Below are 16,219 nucleotides of genomic sequence, written 5' to 3' on the forward strand. Positions count from 1 at the left end.
TAATTTCCTATGGATAAATCCCTAGAAAGCAGATTTTTTTCTTTTTTAATTTCTTTTTTTAAAAAACTTCTTTATGATTTATTTATTTATTTTATGTATATGAGTATACCACTGCTGTCTTCAGACACACCAGAAGAGGGCATCTGATCCCATTACAGATGGTTGTGAGCCACCATGTGGCTGCTGGGAATTGAACTCAGGACCTCTGGAAGAGCAGTCAGTGCTCTTAACTGCTGAGCCATCTCTTCAGCCCCCTTAATTTCTTATTATTGTTTTTAAACAATTTATTTATGTTTTTAAAGATGTATTTATCCATACTCACTGACATGTGTGAGAACCAGGAATTCTCAAAGACTCAAATGTTCCTGTATTGCTAAAGGCAAATGAGGTTGTCTTCAGCATCAACCTGACTGGCTCTGAAGTCACCTAGGAGATGGGGAGCACAGCTCTACATGGGTCTATAAGGGCATCTCCACAGAGGCCCAACCAAGGGAAAAGACTCACTCTGAATGTGGATGGACCATTCCATGGGCTATGGCCAGGACGGAATAAAGTGGAGAAAGGGCAGAAGGCTGTAGAGTGTCAGCATCCTCCCCATCCCCCTTGCCTTCTGAGCCATCAAGCTGAGAGAACTGAGTGACTCTGAAGCTGAGACCCATGGTAAATCCTTCCTCCCTTAAGCTGTCTCTGCTAGGAACAGCATCACAGTGATGAAACACTGCCTAACACAGGTGAAAGGGAGGCTGGCACGGATGGACAACAGAGTCTAAAAAAGAGAGCCCTGGCTCTCAACCAGCCTACCAGTGTGTGTCTTGCCGGTAGTGGCTTGAAAGGCCTTTAGTCACAAGCTAGGGAGGCCGTGGTACAGCCTTGAAGACTGTGATGCTGGAGGATACCTCTTGTCCACGGAACAAAGAGACAGTCACATCTCCTTGAAGTAGAACACCGAGTCACTTTCAGAGTAATCTCATGGTGGAAAAGTCAAAGCACAACCCCATATATTTCTGTTTATTTTCATAGTGCAGGGATGGAACTCAAGCAAACACCTACCCTCCAGTTTAAATCCGGACCTGCCAGTCAAGTACTTCCCCAAGAAAGAGCTTATTAGGCTAGACTCGCGTGTGTGTGTGTGTGTGTGTGTGTGTGTGTGTGTGTGTGTGTGTTTGTGCGCTCATTTGACAAAGGGAGCATCTAGTTTGCTTCTGTGATATTCTTTATTTCTGATAATCATTGTATTGTAATTCTGGTGGTCAACTTGTGGAAATGTCCTCAACTGAAAGGTAGTAGGAGTGCAACACACGAATATGCACGCACACCTGTATACACAAATGCACACACATGCACAAGCATTTGTGCGAGCTCGTGCACACACACACACACAGAGAGAAGAAGCATTTCATCACTTCTTAGCAGTTTTCTGTCAGAGGCTCGTCATGCATCATTTGCAGAGGAGGAACCGAGGCTCAAGCACTACAAGTGATAGAACCAAAGACTATCCTTTAGTCTGTGTGACAGTGAGGCTTGGAGGGGGTTCTGGTTTAGGGGTTTGGTTGTGCTCCACACTATAGACCAGGCCATTCATGCCAGAAGCCACTATGAAAGGGGGTGAGAAGTAGCTGTCTTACCAGAACAAGTACTTAAAACAACCAACCCACCCCAAACATCCAACACAATCGCGGTAATGAGGTGTAAGTCATGTTATACTCCATAAAATTCACTCTGAGAGCCAGGCAGTGGTCTACAGTGTGAGTTCCAGGACAGCCAGACCACACAGTGAAACCCTGTCTCAAAAAATAAACAAACAAATCAATCACCCCAAGTGAACTTTTTGCTGTGTACTTGTATGTGTGTAAGTGTGTGCAACACACACACACACACACATACACACACACACACACACCCAAGGAAACTGGAAGAGGCTGTGAGATCTCCTAGAGCTGCAGTTACAGGCCACTATGAGCCTCCTGATATCAATTCTGGGAAATGAACCAGGCCCCTATGCAAGTGCAGTCAAAGCTCTTAAACACTGAGCAATTTCTTCAGTTCTCTGGCCCCAAATTTAATTTTGTTTTTGTTTTGATTTTTTTTTTTTTACATAGGGTTTCTCCGTGTAGCCCTGGCTGTTCTCTGTAGACCACGTCTTGAACTTAGAGCGATCTACGTGCCTCTGCTTCCTGAGCGTTGGGACTAAAGGTGTGTGCCACGACTGCCTGGTAAGTTTTAAAAATGTCGGGAACATGAACACTCACAAAAGTAAAGCCTAGTTGTTAGTTTGGTTGGTGGCTTTGGTCCTTCTGAAACGCCCCCAACTGGCATGGAGCTGGCACACCACCTGCCTCTGCCTCCCAGGTGCTAGGCTTACAGGTTTGCACCACCATGCCTGGTTTTAAAGATGTTCTTTCTCTGTTTAAAAGGAGGCCAGGGATATGGAAAGCTCAAGTGAGCAGGTTTCTGTCCAGGCTACAAAGTCCAGACCTACCTTGGATTCCATACAGTCGGTTGAGACGAGACCTCCGGGCCTCATCAGTGTAGGGGACAGCGAGCCACGGCATGTCACTAAAGTACTGTTTGAAAGACTCCTCTGACCTGCAGAAAGATGTGGAGAAAACTTCCTTATCCTGAGTGCATCTCCACTTGGTTCTTCCCGCTATTACCAAGTTGTACTGGCTCCTACGGGGTTTGGGTTCCTAAACTCAGGTTCCTAGCCTAGCTCCTCAGGCCCCAGGCTATAGGATTTTGCTAATGTACCCATTCTGCAGCTCATCAAGAAGCAAATGGTTCCATCCACCTGGTGGCTCCCAAACTAAAATGGCAGCCAGGCCATGCGTCCTACCAATTTCACCTCTGCCAATCATCAGCATGGATACATTTGATTGTTTTGTAAAGATTTAATTTGGTCTGTATGCACTTGTTTGTGTGTGGTTTTGTGCAGGGGGGTGGGGGGTGTGGGGGTGGGAAAGAAAAAGTCAGAAAGGGACGTTGGACCCCTTATGGCTGGAGTTTTGTGGAGTTGTGGCTTGGTGTTTGTGAGCTGCTCCCTAGATGTATGGTGCTGGAGTCTGAACCCTGGTCCTCTGACGGAGATAAATGCTCTCAGCCATGGAGCTATCTCTCCAGCCCCAACACATCTGACTTTACAGCAGGCCTACACACACACCACAGTTGTGTTCCTTGTGTATGTGTGGTGTGTACAGAACTACACAGTCAGCACCAAGCCTACACCTATGACTGTACACTAGGAAGCAACAGGGAAAGTGAACACGCTTTAGTTATAGAAAGCACATTAGGGCTGAGCTATAGGGATGGACAGCTACCATGGAGGACATAAAGGGTCTTGGGTGGGCTTCCAAGCTGAAGACTGCTTACAGATGACGGAATGAGGAGAAGCAGGGACACCCGAGTCTAGCGGAACAAGCCCTGAGAGGAAAACTACCCTCCTCACTTGGGTGATTTCTTATCCACGTGCATTGGTGTAATCCTAGGCAAAGTGCATGACCAGATCCATGCAAAACACAGTCACATGGTGCCAGTCTCTGGCTCGCTTCCATCCTTCATAATTTAGAAAGCTGAACCAAAAATGCATCTTGATTTCCATTGATCCTGAAATGCACTGGGAAGGGCCTCAGTGCCTGCAGTAAGGTTTACCTCAGCAATAAATATCCCAGAGCTGTCTTCCTGAAGCCCGACTCCATGGCCTACACTGAGGAAGACATAGGGAGCAAAAGACACGTGTACGCCGTTACTGGAAAAGGGGTGTGGTGCTGACGCTTCAAGGATACACCTTACCTGTCTGCGCTGACAAAGATGATCTCAAACTTCTGGCCTGCCTCCTTGATCTTCCGGTAGGATTCCACCAGCACTCTGGTAAGGCTTCGGCAGGGCGGACACTGAAAGACAAGAGCCCTTGCCATGTGACATGTCTTCTGCTCTACCTCCAGCCATTGCCACTGGAGGCCAGGTGAGAAGAACTGGGAAGGACTGAGACAGCAGAACCCAATTTATACAAGAGACAGAAGTAAGCTTTCGTCTCTTCATGGCAATCAGTACGCACAGCCGAGGCCCAGCCTAGGCTACATGCAGTAGGCGGCAGGGGGATCTCTCCCTTTCAGAGCCAAAGAAATCTTGCCAGAATGGCTGGCTGAGGCAAGGCTGTATTCTTGTTGCCATCGTCACAGATACCATGAGCATTTATTGTCATCAATGATCAAGGAAAGGCAAGGCCAGGGAACTTCACCAGAGCCTTCTATCCCAGAAGCCAAGTCGTCTAGGCACAGTGGTGACACTGTTGTTCCCTTCAATCTAAACCAAGGAGAGACCAAGCACTCACCCAGTGTGCCGAGAAATAGACTCCCACGTGAGACCCCTCCAGGCTGCTGCTCTCCAGTGACTGCCCATTATTTCTAAGCAAGGGTCCCGCAATAACTTCCCGGAAGGGTTTAGGTCCCCAAGGGAATTCCAGACCTGAAATAGATAGGCCACAGAGGGTGTCAACATCATGGCTCTTTATGATGGCCTGGGACCTGAGAGTCTCCAGAACTCTAGGCACAATTTTGTCACCATACAGAATTTATTAGCCTAGCCTCAGGATCTGCAGCTAACACAGACAAAAAGGAACTTGGGTTATCAAGATGGTCCCTTCCATGGGACGGTGTCTAGAGCCAGGCACCTGGGATATGTAAAGGAAGGAGAAAAGAGATTCTGAAGGGGTATCCTCTGATCACTGCACATAAGCTGGGGCGTGTGTGTGCCAACACACACACACACACACACACACACACACACCATAGCAAGTTTTTAGAAAATTTAACTTAAAAGCTGGGAGGTGGTGGTTCACACTGAGGAGGCAGACATTTCTGATAGTATGAGGGCAGCTTCATCTACAGAGTGAGTTCCAGGACAGCCAGGGTTATACAAAGAGAAACCTAGTCTTGAAAGAGCAAAAAAACAGAAACAGAAACAAAGAGAAAGAAAATATAATTTAAAAATAATGAAAAACGAAAGGAAAACTCATCTTGGCACAGATAGCCTCATTACCACCTAGGCAGTGGTTCCTAGGCAGTGCGAGGGGATGAGAAGACCTCTCTCCAGATGAAGAATAGAGAGGAGACCAGGCCAGGCCAGACCACCTAGGTAACTGACAGATGCGGCTGTGTCTCACCTAGATAGCATTCCAATCTCATCCCGCCAGCTCCACGGCTCCCAACCCTGAATGCACGTTAGAACCCACTGTGGGATTTTTCAAGTGGGATGCTGCCTGGCCACACCCCTAGAGATCTAAAAGCAACAGGCCAGGGCTGGGGCCTAGGGAACCAAGAGAGGACTAACAAACATATAATAAAAACGAAAATCCACAAAACCCAGATGGTCATGTTTTGATGACATGTGGACTCCCAGCAGGAAGAGGAACTAACATGTTCCCAGCTTGACATATTGTTTTCTTATAGGGTGGTCCATGGCCCACTGCCTCAAAATCGCCTGAGGGGCCAGGATGAGAGTCCAGTTAAAAATGCAGGGGGCCAAGCCCACCCGGAAACCAGAGGATACAAAACTCTATGGAGACCGGTCACTAGGCTGGCCATGTTAACGATCTTGGGAGTGGGTGGACTGTGAGTTCATTATGTCCTGATTTTTATAATCCTTCTCTATCTGTTTCTGGTTTGTTTCTCTCCAAGGTCTCACTATCTATACAGTATCTGACTAACCTGGAGCTCAGTAAGTAGATCAGGCTGGCCTCAATTTATAGAGCACCACCAGGCTCTTCCTCCCAAGTGCTGGGATTGAAGATCTGCACCACCACACTGGCCTTGCTTGCTTTCTTTCTTTTTTAAGTTCTAAGATTCATTAATTAATTTTTAAAATTCTTATTTATTTATGTATTTATTTATTATAAGTACATTGTAATTATCTTTAGACACACCAGAAGAGGGCATCAGATCTCATTCCAGATGGTTGTGAGCCACCATGTGGTTGCTGGGAATTGAACTCAGAACCTCTGGAAGAGCAGTCAGTGCTCCTAACCACTGAGCCACCTCTCCAGCCCAGATTAATTTATTTTATGTATATGAGTACAGTGCAGCTGTCTTCAGACACACAGAAGAGGGCATCATATCCCGTTACAGATGGTTGTTGAGCCACCATCCATGTGGTTGCTGGGAATTGAACGCAGGACCTCTGGAAGAGCAGCCAGTGTTCTTAACCGCTGAGCCATCTCTCCAGCCCTGTTTTTCATTTTTTTGAGAGTAGTGTAAGCTGGCTTTGAACTCAGAACCTTCCTAGCCTCCAGAATGTTGAGGCTTCAGGTATGTACTACAACATCCAGCTCTGAATGTGTGTGTGTGTGTGCGTGTTCGTGTGCATGTGTGTGTGTGTGTGTGTGTGTGTGAGAGAGAGAGAGAGAGAGAGAGAGAGAGAGACAGAGAGAGAGAGAGACAGACAGAGACAGACAGACAGACAGACACCAGGTATGAATCCTCCAGTTGGCTCAGTGAGCAAGGCAGCAATAAAGACCTTGTACCTATGTTCTTCCAATGCAAGAGGAAAGGGGGTCTGGGGAGAGTTCCCAGTATACAGCCAGCAGCCAGAAGGTCAGCATGAGCAAGGCCATCAGGAACTTGGACTTAACCTGCACCAGACAAGTCAGAGCACTTATGCCTGAGGCCAAGAGAACAATACAGAGATGGGACTTTGCTGGGTAACATGGAACATTCTGAATCCTCGTGAAATCCAAACTGGGGTGGGGGGCCTTCAAGACAGGAGTTCTTTGTGTAACCTTGGCTGTCCTGGAACTTGCTCTGTAGACCGAGCTGACCTCCCACTCACAGAGATCTGCCTGCCTCTGCCTCCCTGGGATTAAAGGCAACAGCCACCACTGCCTGGCAAATTCAAACTTTTTTGACAGTCATGAAATTATAGATTTCAGGACTCAGACTGAGGCAGGAAAAAGGCACAGATTGGAGCAGTCTAGGCTAGGTAGCAAGTTTCAAGGTAGCCTGGGCAAACAGTAAAATCTTGACTCAAAAGAAAAACTAAATAAATAAAAGTAAAAGGTTTCAGATATGGGGGTTAAGGATGTTTAGGTGGTAAATCGTGAAACTTTGAAGTCTTACTGTTCCCACACCAATGGAGGACAAAGTCTAGTCCTCTGCCTCAGTCACTGAGGAGGGATTCAGCTCTATCCTGCCAGATCACAACTCTTAACTCTAAATGCACATTAGAACTCACTGGGGGAGAGCCAGTGAGATTTCTAAGCAGGCAAACATACCTGCTGTACATCCAGGAACCCTTTGGATAAAGGATTTTATTTTATTTTTTACTTATATCGATTGTGTACATGGCGGTCAGAGGACAGCTTGTAGAAGTTGGTTCTAGAAACAGAACTCAGGTTGTCAGGCTTGGCAGCAAGTGCCCCCTGGGCTTTCAGCCCTCTCCTCTCTGTGTATATTTTTTGTTTCTATCGAGACAGGGTCTCATTGTGTATCTCTGGTTAGTCTGGAACTTGCTATGTAGACCAGGCTGGTCTTGAACTCAAATCCACCTGCCTCCGCCTCCTGAATGCTGGGATTAAAGGTACACACCACTACACCTAGATACTCTATAACACACACACACACACACACAGAGAGAGAGAGAGAGAGAGAGAGAGCAGACCCTTATTGCTAAGGCAGCTGCTGATACTGAGGTAACACTAGACTTGGTATCTGGGTTCTTGCTGCTTCCCAACAGCCTCCCCAGCCCTCAGAGCTGAACATTCCTTCCCAGATCCCATCTGCTTTGGCCCAAGAATTAATGCCCCCTGGGGGGACATTCTGAGCCTTTACAACTCTTAACCATGACCTGGAGAATACAGTAATTTTATCAAGACAATATTCTCTTGGCCATGTAAACCTACTTACAGTACTTCATTAGTACTGAGGCCCAGCAGGGGATAGAGCAGAGAGGTGGGGGAGTCAGGCACACCCAAGCCTTACCTTCTGGGTCATCTCGGATCACCAGGAGCCCGTTCCTGCACACAACCTTCCCTGTGGTGGCGTCTAGGAATATTAGCGATGGAATGTTGGAGACTCGGTATTTGTTCCAAAGTTTAAGCTATAAAAGAAAAGTACCATAAGGTGGTTAAACCCAAACCGAATTAACTGCAGAGTTCTTTCACGCCCCCCAGGCCCAGGAAGAGATAAAACAATACGGGAATGACTGGCTCAAATCAGAGCTGCCCAGCAATAGGGATGGGCTCATTACAATTCTACGGGCCCCTGTGTTATTATGGTATGTAGGGGACCCTGAGTCCTAGAAAGGTTCATGTTGTGACAGAAGTGGTTGATAGAGGGACATTTAGTCTCTTGCCAGTCCCCAGGGGACAACCGAAAACTCCAATAAAGACCTGACATCTTTACTGTACAATGAGACCCTAACCAGCTGATCCGGGAAGGGAGGGAAGTACCTCCGCCCAGCAGCAGGCAGCAAGCAGCAGGCAGCCATCAGCCAAGGAGGAGGGGAGAGGCTTCCCAACAAGAACAAGTAGTTAAAATGTGCCCCTCTCCACACTTGTCCAGGCCTGTGACAGGAATAGCATCTTTGCTATGCGTGTTTGCCATTTGTCTTGCTGAACACAAGCAACAAACCTGCCCGAACCCTCCTCCCACACTGCCACTCCAAACAGCCCCTGGGCTTCTGGCGGAGTGCTGAGGCTGGCAGTGTAAACTATTAAAGGCCCAGGGTCTAAGAAGGAAGCCGAGCACCTGGGAACATCACTGCCCTGGACAAGAAGCCAGATTCTCACAGGCTCTATTGCTCCCTCATGCCACTGGGTGCTCTGAAGTGTAAACCGCCAAGCCCTTGCACTAAAACCACGAAGGAAAATGTTGGGCTTGCTACACCGCTCCAAACAGAAAGAAGCAAAAGAGCTCCACAAGGGCTGTGAGACTCCTTTCTGGGGCACCTGGGAGTCCAGGCCAGGGGCTTAGTGACTGGCCAAACGGGGCAACAGGCTTCAGGATGTGGCTGCACACAGTGGAGGGAAAGGAGTGTGTGGATGGGCTCTGATGGTTTTTTAATTCAATTCTAGAGAATCTGCCAAGAAACTTGAGGCTTCTCAGCCTATAGAGACACATGGCTTGGCAGAAGGGTTGTTGGACCCTGCTTCAAACTGGGTGGCCGGGCTTGATTGCTTAGCAGCCCCACATTTCCGGTGGGCTCACAAAACAGCCTCTTAACAGGAGTGGCTGTGAGTGGCTTATGGGACCACGGCTGCATCATTCCACAGAAATCTGATCCTGGGCTCAGATCAAGTGTTCTTTTATTGTTATTTTGAGACAGGGTCTCACCATGGAGCTGAGGTTGTCTTAGCATTAGGTATGAAACTCAGGCTAACCTTGAGTTCTGATCTTCCCACACCAGTCCCAGCCTTTGTTGATGAAACTTCCCCCCACCCCCCAAGATAGGGTTTCTCTGTGTAGCCCTAACTATCCTGGACATCGCTCTGTAGACCAGGCTGGCCTAGAACTCTGAGGTCCACCTACCTTGGCCTCTTAAGTGTTGGGATTATCGCTGCGTGTCACCAATGCCCAGCATATTGATGAAACACTCTTTAGAGGTTTGACAGCAAACAAGACCTTCGTGCCACTGGGATTGGTAACTTAAATTTGCTGGGTCAAAGTCCACCCAGGTTACTTAAAGGGGTGTCCGAGGTGGGGGGAGGGTTGAGCACTGGAAAGATGGCTCAGCAATTAAGAGTACTTGCTTCACAGTCATGAGGAGCAGACTTTAGATCCTACCACCCACAGAAACAAGCAGTGTCCCTTCAGGTGCCTGTAACCCTAGTCCCAGCAGGAGCAGAAATAACAGGAAGGTAAGTGGGGATTGCTGGTTTCTAGCCCAGCTGAGACTCCATCCCTGAGAGAGAGACCCTGCTGCAAAGAAATAAATGAGCCACAGAAGAGGGCACACAATACCTTCTTCCCTGTGGGCACACATATGTGTACATGTATACACACACTCTCTCTCCTCCTCCCTTCACTACATGTAGGAAGGAGAAAAAAATTTACACAGGAAGATTAAGATCATTGAGTTGATTTTTTTTTTTTTTTTTTTTTTTTTTGGTCTAAAATGTAATTTTAGAGGGGGAAAAGTAGTCGCTTGAAAACATTGGGCAACAGCAAAATCACAAAAAAAATGCAAAGAGTAACCTGGGATCCACTGCTTGAAAAGGCTGAAACTGCTCCACCCTGCCGGCAGTGAGAGTTTATTTCCTAGCTCCCCTGCCAATGCCATTGCTAACGTCAGTCTTTCCAATCACTTGGCTTTCATTGCTCTCCCATACGCACTGATGTTAGCATGTGCACAGCGAATAACACATCGCAAGCACATACTCAGCTAACAGCACATTTGGGTTTTCTTCAATGTGTTTTAGAACTTGAAAGTGCTGAGATTCACTATGCAGCTGTAAGATGAGTGCCTACTATGTGTCTCTTCTAAATACAAGAGGCATGAGAAAGAATGAGGCTGCCAGGCAGTGGCGATGCATGCCTTTAATCCCAGGACTCAGGTGGCAGAGGCAGGTGGATCTTTGTGAATTTGAGGCCAGCCTAGAGCTAGTTCTAGGACAGGCAGGCTAAACATAGAAACCCTGCCTTGAAAAACAAACAAGGGCTGGAGAGATGGCTCAGCGGTTAAGAGCACTGATTGCTCTTCCAGAGGTTCTAAGTTCAAATCCCAGCAACCACATGTTGGCTCACAACCATCTGTGATGGGATCTGATGCCCTCTTCTGGGGTGTCTGAAGACAGCTACAGCATACTTATATATAATAAACAAATAAATCTTTAAAAAAAAAAAGAAAAACAAACAAAAGAAAAACCAACCAACAAAAAGAACAAGGCAGATGAATCTTGTGCTCGGATAGAGCTTCTGCTCTCATGAAAGGGAAAACAGTGAGAATAAAAATGGAAAGCAATTTTATAAATAACTAGAAAGAATGCCTCACAGGGAAAAGGCAAAGTCATGCTTAGAATAATGGCCCACATTTTAGTGATAGGCAGTGGGGGGGGGGGCATCTCCTTATGTATGCACACATACATATACACATGTGCACAGCACACGCCTATGATGAATGGAATGCAGACTTCTGTCATGCAATGAAGCAAGTTGCATGCATGGGGAAGGTTACCTATAGCCCAAGGAACCTGTCAAAAGGCAGGAGGCTAGCTGCTAAGGCTACAGGAGATGCGGTCAGAGCTATTTATGGCCCCATTCCCTTACCTATGTGTTTTAAGGAAATAGGTCAGGAGTGTAGTTCAGTGTTAATGACAGGTATGTATATAGGAAGGTAGCTGACAGATAGATACATAGATAGAGGGATGAATGGACGGATGGATGGACTGATTGATCAAGTGAATGAATGAACCCCAATTTAAAATTTTATTTTATTTTTATTTTTGTGTATATGTGTGTCTGTATGTATGTGCAGTTACCCTTGGAAGCCAGAAGAGGGTTATCAGATCCCCTGGAAGTGGAGTTATGGATGCCTGACCAGTGTGCTAGAAACTTGCTTTCAACTACTGCACCATCTCCCTAGCCCTACCCCAATAGCATTTATTTGAGGATGGGTGTTTACAAAAACAAACCAGAAAACTAACAATGACAGCCAAAAGAAAGGGATGGCGTCCGTGTCTAGGCAACCTGGGCTCTGAATGCTTGGCTCTTCCTCCTTGGATCTCAGGATAGTAAAGCATGGTTCTTGTTTCCGGGGATCGCTGGGTCTTTGTCTCCAAGCATAGGTCTGCTGGCTTAGGGGAGGACATGTGTTGCTTCTGTGCTTAGACAGAACAGAGAAGTTGGTCCTTTTATAGTCTAACACATCACGGTCTAATTTCATGACAGTGATTTATTTAGGAACTTATTCATCAGTGAGCTGTCTGTGGCTTGGCACACATTTCTCAGGCTGTAGATCAGGGTTCCTCAGCTTGGAAACAGCAGAGAAGACCCAGACAGAGTCATTCTGGCCTTTTCTTTTTTAATTTTAAAGTTATTTACTTTTATGTGTACAGGTGTTTTTCTTTCATGTATGTCTGTACACCACATGTGTGCCTGGTTCCCCTTGGAGGCCAGAAGAAGGTGTCAGCTCCCTGGGAACTGAAGTTCCAGAATGTTGTATGTTGCCATGTGGGTGCTGGGAATAAAACCTGGGTCCTCTGGAAGAGCAGCCAGTGCTCTTAACTGTGAGCCATCTCTCTAGCTGTTCTTTTCTTTAAAAAAAAAAAAGTGCATATATACACAACTGTGTGAGTGCACACTACTGCATGCAGATACCCATAGAGGCCTAGAGGGGATGTCAACTGCCCTGGAGCTGGAGCACAGTTGATTAGGTCTCCTGATGTGGGTGTTGGGAGCTACACCCAGGTCCTCTGAAGAGGAGGATGCCCTCTTTACCAGTGCGCCATCTCTCCAGTGCCTCGCCCCCAATACCTGAGTCAGATCTTGTTATCCAAACCAGAAAGTTGGCCCTCAGAATGAAGTGGTCATCTTTGCCTGTGTGGAGAGCCTCTATCACACAGAATGGCTAGGGGAAAAGTTTGTGCTTCTTTTTTAAAGATTTATTTACTTATTATATATAAGTACACTGCTGCTGTCGTCAGACACACCAGAAGAGGGCATCAGATCCCATTACAGATGGTTGTGAGCCACCATGTGGTTGCTGGGAATTGAACTCAGGACCTCTGGAAGAACAGTCAGTGCTCTTAACCACTGAGCCATCTCTCTAGCCCACGCTTGTGCTTCAAGAGCGATTCACTGTGCCTTAAAGTCTGCTAAAGTCTCCCAGAGGCCCTGGATTCTTAACCATTTGGGGGTTACACACATATTCCTGCCATGGAAAAGTGTACACATATACAAAGTCTGTGTGTAATATTACCCTGAGGTGAATCCACAGAACCCCAGCATGCTGAGGGTCGCAGATAAAGACTGTTTGTCTTAAGAGTTCATAGCATGCCAATTTGACTCTGACTCAATAGGAAAAGCTGTGACACCTACCCCCTTTCCACCTGTCATTCAAATGTCCACTAAAAACAGCATCTGCCCAGGACCTAACCGAAGCACAGGAAGAGTGGGCGGAGCATCCAGACCCCTTTCTGGGCTGGTGAGTGCCTACAGCGTCCGGATCATCCTTTTTTTTAAAGTGGTGATGGTGGTAATGTCTAGATAACTTAGTGCTGTGAGCTAAGTGTACTTTTAAAAAAGCACCCCCAGCAGCCACGAGTAGTGGCTCTAACCCCAGCACTCAGAGGGTAGAAGCAGGGGGATTCTGTGAGTTTGAGTCCAGCCTTTGTCTGCATAGGGCAGCCAGAGCTACATAGAGGCTACATACTGTCTCCAAATCCACTGCCCCCCCCCCAAAGTAAGCTTGTATTCTTAATATTACAGTGGAACTTTCTTTTGGGGGTAGGGGGATGTGAGGATTGAACTGAAGTGAAGGCTTCATGCATTCCAGGCACACGCTCTCTACCACCGACCCCCAAACCCCCATATTTAATTATCAGCTCTCTTCATCATCATCATCTAAGAGATGCATCTAGGAGGAAACATGTCAGCATGGAAAGAAAACAGGCTACCAAGTGACTGGGCTGTCATCTTGGCCCTGACCCTGACTAGACTTCTGTGGACAGGTCGCTTGGAGCACATAATACCCACTGCAGGGTGTTTGAGCCCAAGGAGGGTGTCACATGTGGAAATACTTCAGTTTTTGAAGCCACATCTACACGGGATGCTTCATTGATGCTGGGATCCAGTTTATGATCGCTTCCCCTTGTCTTGTCAGCATTCTCTTTAAAGACTGTCTCTGTGTCAGCTTTGTTTTACAGTTAATCAATCAGCCGCACAGTTAGGAGGCTGTAAGTGGGATGACTTATGGAATGGGGGTTTCCTTCTGGACACAGTTATTTTGCTACAAGTGTCTTATGCAACACTAGACATTTGGAGGCCCTGTTTTATGTCGTCTGTTTTCCGTTGCCTCTGCCTCTTACTTTCAGATCTCATTTTCGGTTACATATATGTGTGTGGGGGGTGTATTTGAGCACACACAACATATGTTTTTTTAAAATCATATATATATATATATATATATATATATATATACTCTTGCTCTTGTTCTCTTGCACTCTTGCTCCTTCTCTTGCTCTCCTGCCCTTACCCCTCCTCTTCCCCTTCCCTTTCCCCCACCACATGCTCATGGCTGGCCTCTACTCCTCTCTCTCTCTCTCTCTCTCTCTCTCTCTCTCTCTCTCTCTCTCTGCCTCTACTACCCTCTTAATTCCCCCATGACCTGAATAAACTCTATTCTGTAAAAGAAAGAAAAAAAATCACACACACACACACATACATATATATATAGATACATACACACACACACACACACACACACACACACACAGTGCCATTTTACTGTTCAGGTTAGCCTTGAACTCTTGGTCTCAGCCATCCTGCCTCACCCCTCCATGCAGCTGGGACTACAGGCATGTGGTGTGTGTCCTCATAGTCTGCTGCAATGCTTTTCTGTTTTCGCCTCTGTGGGTTTTGCTAAGAGAACCCTGACACCACATCTGACTCTGGAAGGAATTCCTCCTTGGTTTCCTGCCTCTGGCTCGAATGACTAAAAGCTGGGAAACTCAGCACAGGCTGCCTTAGGCGGGCGTGGGAGGGAGGCGCTGCTGAGTCAGGCCCTTCCCATCCAGCTGCCTTTGAACCCTGAGACTGGATGGAGGGCGAGAGCTCATATTCCACCGGATTCAGAAGATTTTTTTTGGAAATGGTCAATGGCAAAGTTAGCGTTTTAATCTTTTAAGGTGCTGCTGGGGTCCAACTTGGGCTTTGATGTGTCAGACACCAGTACTCTGAGCTGGTGCAGCCTATGCATTTTTAAAAGGATCACATACACAGCCACTGCTGCGGCTGCAAAGTGCGAGGGTCTTTCATGACCACATCTGCCCTCTCCAGTGACCATCCTGGCCAAGAGTCTACCAGAGGTTAATTCTGTCGGCACCTGTCATTCACAGGACCAATGTCTTCCAGCTTCCTCAAGGCCAGGCGACTGCAACAGAGTGTCAAAACAAAGCCATAACACTGAGAGATCTAAATGTCAAAGTTTGAATGTCTAGAACAGGGGAGAGGCTCACAAGGTAACGGTGCTTGCTGCATAAACATGACAACCTGCAATGGGATCCCCCCAGCACCCCTTGGAGTATAGACAGCTGTAGTTTGAACGTGGCGGGTCCACAGAGGATCAGTAGGTCTCAACAGCCAGCATCCTCAAAAACAAACAAACAGCAGGACACTTTACTTCCTTTCTGTTCTACCCACCTTACCTGCCTACACACACACACACACACACACACACACACACACACACACACACACACTCACTTGCGCATACACATATGCACCCATGAGTATACATGGCCCATGCAACCCCTCTCCTCCCACGAATACACACTACCTGTAGACTTGATCCTTACCCACCCACAAATAAACAAATATTGATGAACAGTTTGCCAAATTCAGAAGCAAGGCAACACAAGACAGGAAAGAAACAAAAAGGAGGCAACATTAGCTCAACTTGGCAGAAATCACAAGGGATGACTAAACAGGCTATCCAGTTTCTAGAAAATTCCTATCCTGGGCCTGATGGCAGGTTCTGATTCCAAGGTTGTGGTTGGAACTATCAACCCAGAGATGCTGGCCAGAAAACCTACGATGGTGAGCTGTGAGGCAATTCGGCAGCTATCACAAGAGGCAGGCCCGGAACTTGTGAGCTGTAAGGATGCGAGTGGAGAGCAGAGAACATCTAAACCACTCACTCCATTAGCCGGCACCGCAGACAATTCTGGGAAATGCACTTTGGTGATTTCTGAGAAAGCTCAGCTCCTGAGTGTGACCCCCAGATCTGCTTCCGGCTAAGAATGGCTTTTGCGCTTGAGGGGGCTAAGCTTTTATTTCTCAACAGCTGCTGCAAATTTGTGGGATGAAGCCAAAGCTGACACAGATGTAGGATTATCAGCAAACTTCGTGGCCAGGTCAGCCGGAGCCTTCTCAGGCAAACGCCTCCCTGCCCTCCCACCTAGCGCTGACTGTCACAAACCACCCTCTCTGTGCAAGGCACTCAAAACCACACCCTTGAATGGGTTCCACCTTCCTAAACGAGCACAGCCCACACCATGGCAGGGAACCAGAGGTTA

General features: G+C 47.1%; 1 protein-coding gene across 1 annotated transcript in view; it reads right to left on the reverse strand.

Moving 5' to 3' along the window:
• NXN (nucleoredoxin) overlaps window positions 1-16,219 on the reverse strand; it is a 136,555-nt gene that overhangs the window by 11,776 nt on the left and 108,560 nt on the right. Inside the window, exons 2-5 of the mRNA XM_080922280.1 lie at window positions 7,968-8,085; window positions 4,328-4,461; window positions 3,787-3,887; window positions 2,480-2,586 (exon numbers count right to left, since the gene is read on the reverse strand). Of these exons, the coding sequence (XP_080778406.1) occupies window positions 2,480-2,586; window positions 3,787-3,887; window positions 4,328-4,461; window positions 7,968-8,085 (460 nt within the window). The remainder of the gene's footprint in view (window positions 1-2,479; window positions 2,587-3,786; window positions 3,888-4,327; window positions 4,462-7,967; window positions 8,086-16,219) is intronic.

This window comes from Micromys minutus (assembly GCF_963924665.1).
Source record: "Micromys minutus genome assembly, chromosome: 10".
NCBI lineage: Eukaryota > Metazoa > Chordata > Mammalia > Rodentia > Muridae > Micromys > Micromys minutus.